This window comes from Nicotiana tomentosiformis, chromosome 11, assembly GCF_000390325.3.
Source record: "Nicotiana tomentosiformis chromosome 11, ASM39032v3, whole genome shotgun sequence".
Lineage (NCBI taxonomy): Eukaryota > Viridiplantae > Streptophyta > Magnoliopsida > Solanales > Solanaceae > Nicotiana > Nicotiana tomentosiformis.
The window spans coordinates 90,069,765-90,079,870 of record NC_090822.1 but is presented as its reverse complement, the minus strand read 5'-3'; the positions used below and the strand labels follow the sequence as shown (position 1 = coordinate 90,079,870).

At 32.9% G+C, this 10,106-nt stretch overlaps 1 protein-coding gene across 1 annotated transcript; it reads left to right on the top strand.

The window, feature by feature from the left end:
* Positions 1-574: 574 nt before the first annotated feature.
* LOC104103006 (potassium transporter 5-like) lies at positions 575-9,065 on the top strand. The gene is made up of 8 exons (XM_070188490.1): positions 575-768; positions 2,706-2,928; positions 4,930-5,178; positions 6,290-6,328; positions 6,412-6,672; positions 7,284-7,336; positions 7,427-7,541; positions 7,625-9,065. The coding sequence occupies exons 1-8, from the start codon at positions 625-627 to the stop codon at positions 8,869-8,871; spliced, it is 2,331 nt and encodes a 776-aa protein (XP_070044591.1). The 5' UTR covers positions 575-624; the 3' UTR covers positions 8,872-9,065.
* The last annotated feature ends 1,041 nt before the right edge of the window (positions 9,066-10,106 follow it).

Sequence of the window (10,106 nt, the reverse complement as noted above, 5' to 3'; positions counted from 1 at the left end):
ATTTTATTTTTTCATTGTATGGTGACGTTAGGAATGCAACAAATTGTTTTTCTTTGTACAGTGATATAATGAAAGCAATAAATCCATTTTCAAGATACATATGCAGTATATACGCGACGTTCTGCATATATAAGACTTGTTTTTGTGTCGAAAATATTAGAAGCCAGGTTTAGCGGAGTAGCTCAATTGAATCACTTTTGTTTGAAAAATATATTGCATAAATTAAATAATTCTTTTTAAATAAAATGGAAGCTTTTGAGTCGTCTTGACATAGTAAGATTTAAGAATTATTCTAGGACATAAATTTGAATCATAGTGTGTCAATTCTTACATTTTTGTGGAATCCCTTGAAATTCCAGTGGAAGCTTTATTTGCATGTATGTACTACATACATAGGAATGATCGAAAAAGTCTTTACAAAGACTTGGGATGGTGACAACAAAACCTAGCCTATATTTACTCCAAACGAGCTATATAAACAAATTATGAGCTGTATTAAATATATTATAATAATTGCTGCAAGTACAAAATACTGTATTAAAGAGGATGGGAATCGGGCTAATATTCAATGTATTGAGGGACTATATATAAAGGAAAGAGAAGTGAAAGCCCGAGTGAATCTAAATGGCAAGCTCAGATAGAGAAGAGGCTGCAGAAAACGGTCAGTTCAAGGATCGGAAAGTCTCATGGGCGAAGTTACACCGTGTAGACTCACTCAACTTGGAAGCTGGAAAAGTTTCAGACTCTCCGGCAAGACACGCCTCTAAGGTACATACTTCACATTTTATTATAGTAGTATAGAGTTTAGGTTATATATATTTTCAGTATAGTAAATATATTATGTATGGAGTTTAATAACTTATATACATAATTAGTGTAAGAAATAGATTTAACTCATATACAGTGTGGCAAATTTATGTGGAGGGCATGCAAGGGCGGACCAAAGAAGTTCTGAACCCAATAACTTTAGCTTAGGCTCTTTATATGTGTTAAAAATTTAGTTAAATAAGTGCAAAAATAAATTTTGAACCCAGTATATTAGATGCGATGTGATAGAATTCTGAATTTAATTTGAACCCATAAAGTTCAAATACTAGATCCGCCTCTGAGGGCATGGGTTCGCATGCACTCATGATCTCTTCCTTTGACCTTGTATATAACATGTGTGTGTGTACCCAATAATAAATTATATGGTACTCCCTCTATCTCATATTATCAATCTGGTTATTAAAAATAGTTGTCTCAAATAATTTGTTACTTTAGAAATTCAAGACAAAATTGATTATCTTTTCTCCTTTTTACCCTTAATAATAATTATCAAACACCCCAATTATGAATAACTTTGATCAAATACCAATGAAGAAAGATTAAATATTAAGACACAAATAAGAGTAAAGTAGTCAAAATCTCATCCTAATTAATTTTTCTTAAGGGACGTGTACAAGAGAATCATGACAGATAATATGAGACGGAGTGAGTAGTATGGTTACTAAATGTATCTCTATAGGTGAGGTCTGAGGTTCAAATCCCACATTTTTATTTTACTTTCTTTTTCTAGACTTCGGCCCACCTATTGGAAATGAGCATATCTAGCAGACTAGCATAAAGGACTTATGTGTTATATTGAGGGGTTACTAAACTTCATAAATTTCGATAGAATTCTTGTATATGTATTTACCTTAAAAGAAACCGGGTCCTCCCCCAATATCTAGTGTACCTTTATTGTGTTTTAATCAAGTAGTACTGTTTTTCTTTCTTTGTCTGGTTTATTGTTTAAAATTTTAGCACTTCAAATTTAATGGTAATAACCTAAACCTAAAGGTTGTATTTGTCAAATTAAAATCTTAGATCTAACATTTCGTAATAGTGCACTTATCTTCTTAAAGTCTTGGATATGCTATATAATATATAGATAATGTACAAAATATTTATACTATAATTTAACATATTATAGTTGGTAACCTTATTTTTTTTCAAGTTACTTACTCTACTTATTGTGAGAAGTATCTATCCTTTAGGCGAACTAATAATATAAAAAAATATTTTGATTGCCAATGTATAAAAGTTAAAGAAATAATAAGAATATTATAATTAGGTAACTAAAACAGTAATTGCAAGTAACTTTTACATTGAACATGGATAAGTAACCTGAAAAATATTGTACAAGATTTTGGATCTAAGGAGTTGTTACAAAGGATAGTATCAAAGTTGTTAAAATTATATGACCATCTCATCTAAAAGTATAAGTTGTTAGAAAGAATATAATTTTATTTTTTCTATATTATATTTTCAACACGCCTCCTCATGTTTAGACCTTATTCTCTTTTATGGGTCAAACACATAAAAATTCTTTTTGATAATAGGTGACCATAAGACTTGAACTAAGTACCTATGCCTGCTCTGATGCCATATTAAATTGTGTAACCATTTAATTTAAAAAGTTAAGTTGTCAGAGAGAACACTTTCTTTTATTTAATTGTATCTTCAAGACTTCAACATAAGCTATTCTAATTAATCCGTAAGTCTATTCAAGTTAGAATTTTGTTTTCCAATAATAAGTTACCTTGTAAATGACATTAATGGATGTGTCAATTTATTTTTTTGTCTGTATGTAAGGTTAATTCTTATCCCAGGATTGTATTACAACTTGGTTATGGTCATTGATGATAATGCATGCATGAAATGACTGTAATTCATATTTGCAGGCTGATTGGAAGACAATATTGAGTTTAGCATTTCAGTCGGTAGGAGTTATCTACGGAGATATAGGGACTTCCCCTCTTTACGTTTATGCAAGTACTTTCACTGATAATATTGGACACAAGGATGACATTCTCGGGGTCTTGTCCCTCATCATTTATACCATTATCCTCGTACCTATGACTAAGTATGTTTTCATTGTCTTGTGGGCCAATGACAATGGCGATGGTAAGTTATAACATGTCCCTTGCTACTTTCCATTACTTCATCTAGAGATATATATGGATACCTTGTTATAAGTTATATATATGTATACTTTTGAAAATTTTAATCTTTTCACATTAGAAACCTTCGACAAGTGAAGCCCATTTTCCATTTTATTAAAGGAAAACTACCGGTTATGTCCATTTATAAGTAGCTAATTATAAAAATTGGTCAATTCATAAAATATTATTAATATTAGTCAAATAGTACCAATATTAGCCAATTAACTATTTGTGACAAAAAAAAAAGGTCAAATTTTTGCTTTCTTTTGAGTGAGTGTTATTAGAATAGATTAAGTACATCTTAAGGAGCTTGAATCTCAGTTTTGGGATGATTTTGTGGAGTTTTGAGGTGGTTTGAATTAAAAATTCGAAGTAGAAGATGAACATGAAAAACAATATTGTGTATCATTTGTGTATCACATATATATCATATATGTATCAAATGTGTATCACATGTACATCCATGTAGTTAGATACATACGTGATACATGTGTCGCAGAAAAAAAAAATGAGCTCGATTTTAACTACGAATTTTTATACCAAATTAGTCCAAATCACCTTCAATCTTCTTCAAAATTTATATATCGACAATCTTCCTCAAAATTTGTATATTGACTCATCTATATGTTTTCAATGAATTTCAACCTACCCATTGAAAAATATCTTTTTTTGCTTAGATTTTTGGAATTTTATATATATATATATATATATATATATATATATATATATATATATATATTTCATCACCTTATTTGCTACCTCATCCATAAAATTTTATTTCCGTCTTGCATCTAATTTTGCTAATCACGCTTTAAAATATGGAAGGAACTCTTTGCATGTGATTTTTGGAGAGAAATTTATATGTGTTTGACTAATTTTGATAAATTTATTATTAATAACTAGAAATTGATAAGTTGAGACTTATTTGAGACATTTATGTAAGATTCCCTTTATTAAAAGCCTCATTGTAGAATCGCCCACCTCCATCAGCTGCCAGCATTCACTCTTTAGCTAATCCCCCAATTCTTTATATGGTCAGTAATAATATTCTTTATTCCTCAAATATGTTGTTAATTTCCTAAAAGTTTCTATTTTAATTATATCTGTGTTCCCTTTCTATTTTCTTCTTAAAGTTATATCAATAGAGTATCTTTGCAATAAATTGATTCTTCTAATCTTGATGACCAGCTTGTCTAAGGTAAGGAGCTCTTAATACGTTGGGAACGTCTTGACCTCCGAAGCAAACTCTTCCCAAGAGATCGCACCACTATCCAACAAATCAATCAAACTAAAAAAATAGACAAAAACTAATAAAAACCGAATCAATGAAAAAACTACTTGATTAGTTTGATTTGGTTCTGGTATATTAGAAACAGACATAGTTGGTTAGATTTTCTTTTAAGTAAAAACCAATCCAAATTGAACCGTGAACACAGCTAACTTCATCTATTTCATTTTGCATAATACTTTTTTTTTTAATTTTAATTTACTTCATAAAGAATGATATTTTTCTTAGAATGTTTTTTCTTAAGATTTTTATTTACTCTCAATGACATGCTCTATAATTATAGCAACGTTATGATACGTTTAACTTCTCAAATCCTAATGTACTTTAAATATAACTTTGTGTCTTATCAAATACACCATCTTTTCCAAAAAGAATGATAGAGTTTGAATTTCTAGAGTCAAGCGAGTTATTCTTTGACTATGACTTTTTCATACGCCTTTCAAATATTTTGACTTATTAATCATTATGATTTCTAGTACTTTTTATGCAGTACTTTCTAAGTATATAAATTCTGTTTTAAAAAAGAGGTTATATCCGAATTCACGGTTAAAATTAAGAAGTTTAACTCTTGAAATTTGAAGGGAGAAAATATGATTTTATAAATGAAACAGAGAGATTAGTTAATTTCTTGTTTTAAGTATACGTGTTTTATTTGCTTCTTTTGTTCGCATGCAGGGGGAGCATTTGCGCTGTATTCCTTAATGTGTCGATATGCAAAAGTGAGTCTTATCCCAAACCAGGAGCCAGAGGACAGAGAGCTTTCCCATTACAATTTGGACATACCATCCAATCAATTTAGAAGGGCTCAAAAAATCAGACATAAGTTGGAGAACAGTAAATTTGCAAAGTTTTTACTTGTCTTCGTCGCCATCCTCGGAACTTCTATGGTTATTGGAGATGGAGTTCTCACACCTTGCATCTCAGGTCTCTAAATATCAAATTTATACTCTCCTTTTTACTCCTAGATTATCATTTCAAACTTTTTTATAGGCAGGTGTTGTCCACTGACAGTAAATATTTAAAGAGATACCTATAAGTAACTGCCTATAATAAGCTGTAAGTGCTATGATATGTTAAAGAGTTTAACTAACAGTCACCGATAATGCAAATAATTTTTACACTATCAATCATATTTACCTGTTATAGCAGGTAATAAAGTGCCTTATTTTCAAGATTTCAGATTTCACCTTTTTATGGAGGTTATTAGTGAATATGTTTTGGATGATCTAAAAGTGTAAGAATTTCTAAATTCTATGTTAGATACATTGCATGTATAAAAATTATTAACAGTACTATCAATATATATTGTTGGGTTTAAGCTTCTTAGCACTTTGAGGGTGAATGAGAAATGGAGGGAAAAATAAAATTTTGATTTTTCCCTTCCTAACAAAGGGACATTGTCATATTGGACGATGAAAAGATTTTTGATGGGCATATATACAATTGCTCTTTTCTAGCTCTTGAAGAGTTAAGAAGAAGACAAGCCTCGCGCCGTTGTCGTCGCTCGACTTTAGTAATTCAATTTTCCTCCGTTTTAATTTTCCCGTTATAATTTGAATTTGGCGGTTTGCATAAATGGTCGTTTTATGAAACAACCATTTTTACATGAAGAGTTATAACTCTTCCGTATAACCCAACGTATTTTGGCTATAAATACATGAACTCTCCTTCAGATTTTCCTTACGAAATTCTGATTTATCCTTCTTCTTTCTGCATTATTTTAAAAGAAAAAAAAGCAGTAAGTGTGATTTACTATTGTTCTTTGCGTTCGTTGTCACTGGGGTTTGAAGTACCGCTACACCAGTGAGGGTAATCCGTTCTATCCTGGAAGAAAATAATTCTAAATCTCGGGTACTATACTAGGAGGGGATTAAATTACTTATGAAAACACTGTGAAGTCAGTGGGCTCAGAATAATTCTGTTCTTTCTACTTTTCCGGTTTTATATCTTTTTATTTTTGAATATATTTTCAAATACAGTATATCAACATATATAAGTTAAATTCTTGTCTAATATGGTGTTTATTTGCATGCAGTTCTCTCGGCCGTAAGTGGGATAAAGCCTTTAGGCGAAGGTGATTATATATAGTCCTACAAAAATTAAAAGGATGATAATGAATTCGTTTTCTCTTAATCCTTTTTAATGATATACCTGTAGATGCGGTTGTGGGTATTTCCATTGCAATTCTGGTAGCCCTCTTTTGTGTTCAACGTTTTGGTACAGACAAGGTGGGATATTCATTTGCTCCAGCCATTTGCGTTTGGTTTTTATTCATAAGTGGCATCGGTCTCTACAACCTGTTCAAGTATGATGTGAGCGTCTTACGTGCCTTTAATCCCAAATACATTGTCGACTACTTCAAAAGAAATGGTAGAAAAGGATGGATCTCTCTTGGTGGAGTTTTCCTCTGTATTACAGGTTAGAATTTTATTGAGACGCATCTGTTTTCTTGATCGTTAGACCCCTGTTATTCATATTATAGTCATCAGGAATTAAAGAAAATTTGACAACCTTAAAAGGGGATCCGCTCAAGCATGCGAAGAAAGAACGAAGAGCTTCTCTTATATTGTAATAGAAAGATTTGTAGAGGGATTTTTCACATTCCGATGTTGCAGGAGCTTCAAAGATAGCTTGTAGTTTAGGGGTGCGCAGCATTGTAACCCTATACAAAGGGCACTGAATACCTAGCTTTACCCAAGTCTAGTTATGAATCTAGTCTCGGCATCAATATGTGAAAGCTTTCAAGCTCAATTCCTTCCTTCTTGCCTTCCCCGCTTTTTCAATATATAGTTTAATTGATTATAACATGTTACTTATCACACTTTCGTATTACAAGTCTACATTTATTATAAATAGAACCCATTAGTCACTTTTTTAACAGCCTGATTGTGTATATTATTTATTCACTCAGTTTATAAAAGTTAAACTTGATAGATTATCACCCTTTTGTCTCCCCTCTCTATCATCTCCTCACTTTCACTACTTCTCGTCTGTGTTCTTATGAAAGATTGTTTTATGAAACCATACAGGATCCGAAGCTATGTTTGCTGATTTGGGTCACTTCAGTGTGCGGTCTGTTCAAGTAAGTCAAGTCTTCATTTTTTTTTTTTCATCTTCTTATAATTTTATGAGCAATAAAAATGAACTCACCATGTGTATATATGTATGGCAGATAAGCTTCAGTTGCCTCGTATTTCCAGCTTTGCTCTCTGCTTACAGCGGACAAGCTGCTTATCTCTCAAAATTCCCTGAAAATGTTGAGAATACTTTTTATGACTCCGTTCCAGGCAAGTTCCCAACATATGTTTTGAAGTAATGGATATAAATCAAACACCATACATAATTGATTTGATGGTGCTGCTTCTTACAGATCCACTATACTGGCCAACATTTGTAGTTGCAGTTGCTGCGGCCATTATTGCAAGTCAAGCAATGATATCAGGAGCCTTTTCTATTGTGGCTCAGGCCCAAAGTCTAGGTTGTTTCCCAAGGGTGAAAGTAATGCACACATCTGCCAAATATGAGGGTCAGGTTTATATCCCTGAACTCAATTACTTCCTCATGGTTGCTTGTGTTCTTGTTACTCTCAGCTTCAAAACCACAGAAAAATTGGGACATGCTTATGGTATAGCTGTGGTTATTGCTGAGATCATTACCACACATATGGTGACATTAATAATGCTTGTTATATGGAAAATCAGCATCTGGTGGATTACACTATTCTACTTGGTATACTTGTCCATTGAATCTACATACCTATCCGCCCAGCTGACAAAATTCGTGCAAGGTGGTTATCTACCCTTGGCTTTTTCAGTCGTGCTCGTGCTCATGATGGGAACTTGGCACTATGTTCAAAAACTTCGATACCAATTCGAGCTCAATAACAAGGTGTCCAGTGACTACGTTAGGGACTTGGCCAAGAGTCCAGACATCAAAAGAGTACCCGGGATAGGATTACTCTACTCTGAACTAGTACAGGGGATTCCCCCTATATTTCCTCACTTCGTCTCCAATATTCCATCAGTCCATTCTATCATAGTTCTGGTGTCAATAAAATCCATCCCTATCAGTAAAGTAGCATTACAGGAACGTTTCTTGTTTCGACAAGTTGAGCCTAGAGAATACAAGGTGTTCCGATGTGTTGTTAGGTTAGGGTACAAAGATCAACTTGGGAATACAGAGGACTTTGAAAACCAATTGGTGGAACAATTAAACCAGTTCATACAACAAGAACGTTATATTCTTGGAGTGCATGATCATCAAGGTGCAGACAGAGAAGTTGAAACAGTATTATCTGACCAAATACAATCAAAAAACACGTCCAGGATCCACATGGAGGACGATCTGCACGAACAATTAGATTCGATTCGAATACAAATGGTGTCCCCTAGTTCGGAAGAAGAAGAGATGCAGTTTGTGACACAAGCTAAGGAGCAAGGGGTGTTCTATCTCTTGGGAGAAGCAGAAGTGATGGCTAAACAAGATTCTTCATTTGTGAAGAAATTTTTCGTCAACAATGCTTATAATTTCTTGCGCAAGAACTTCAGGCAAGGGGAGAAAGTTATGGCAATTCCTCAGAGTAGGCTGCTAAGGGTCGGCATGACTTATGAATTATAATTGTGAATCATACAGTGAATTATACTAACATATGCTCGCATAATGAACAAATAGAGTGAATAATACTATGACTTCTGCTCTTTGTACATTTTTATCCTTTTATCCTTTAATAATGTAAGCAGGCTTTCAGCTTTGAGTAATTGTAATTGTACTTTCAGACTTGGTTGGAAATGTATTACGCCCTCTATTCACTATATTCCAGGTTCCTACTTGTTTGACACTATAATTAATTATTTGATGAGATCAAATAGTTTTCTATGATTACTACTTTTTTTTTTAGAGAAGAGTGATTTATGGCACTTCTGTATAGTATTTTCATTAAAGTAATAGTTTAGAGTAAATTTCACTAAACCCCCTTAATCTTTAATGATTGGGAAGCAATACCCCGTAAACTTTTGTGGGACCGATAACCCCTTGAGTGATTTATGGCGCTTTTTTCTCCCTCTCTTTTTGTTTAAAGGATCAATAAACAAAGCATGTGAACTATTACTTGGCAGAATACATAGAGAATACTTCACAAGAGAAAGATTTGATCCGAGTGCGAAACCATGTAGTATTAAGCTGTGATGTTTGCAAGCAGGAAGTTGAAAAAACTCTACTTGTAGACATTTAATTTTTTTTCCAACTCGCTACTGGAAAGTTCAGCTGATAAAGTTTTGCGGCTTCCTTTCTGTCTTGAATTTTATGTGAACCTCAAATGTTAGATTAGTACGCCGATCAGACACTTTGTGATCCGAAAATACAAGAACGGGGGTGGGTGGGTGGGTTTGAATTGTAACCTATTTAAAAATCTTTGTTGACTAAGTGTAAATTTAGTCGACTAGACTTTTCACAGTGAATAATTTCAGTAGGAATAAACTGAATGAACAAAAAGGTAAAGAAGGCACAACAGTTTTTATACTGGTTCAGTACCGGTGTGATACCTACATCCAGTTCCCTTCGGTCACAAGAGTTCTCTTAGATCTTTGATAAATGTTTACAGTAGTGATGGTTTTAGTATGTTCACCATCAACGATGTATAGAAACAGTAATTTTTGCATTGTTGACACAACTCTTGTTTTGTATTCTAACTCTTCCTATCTTTTGTGACACTTGTAGACTCAAGAATACAATGTTTGTACTAAGAACTAGAAAGGTTTAGAAACAGATTATGTAGTTGCGTAAATCATCTTCTTGAGTTTGCTAGTCTTCTTATAGGAGAGTTTGAATAGCCGTTGCAGATTGATCTTTGATTG

Coding starts and splice junctions, on each gene's coding strand:
- LOC104103006 (XM_070188490.1), top strand. CDS start 625: ATGGCAAGCTCAGATAGAGAAGAGGCTGCAGAAAACGGTCAGTTCAAG. Junction 5,179..6,289: donor TCTCACACCTTGCATCTCAG/GTCTCTAAATAT, acceptor ATTTGCATGCAG/TTCTCTCGGCCGTAAGTGGG. Junction 7,337..7,426: donor TCAGTGTGCGGTCTGTTCAA/GTAAGTCAAGTC, acceptor TATGTATGGCAG/ATAAGCTTCAGTTGCCTCGT.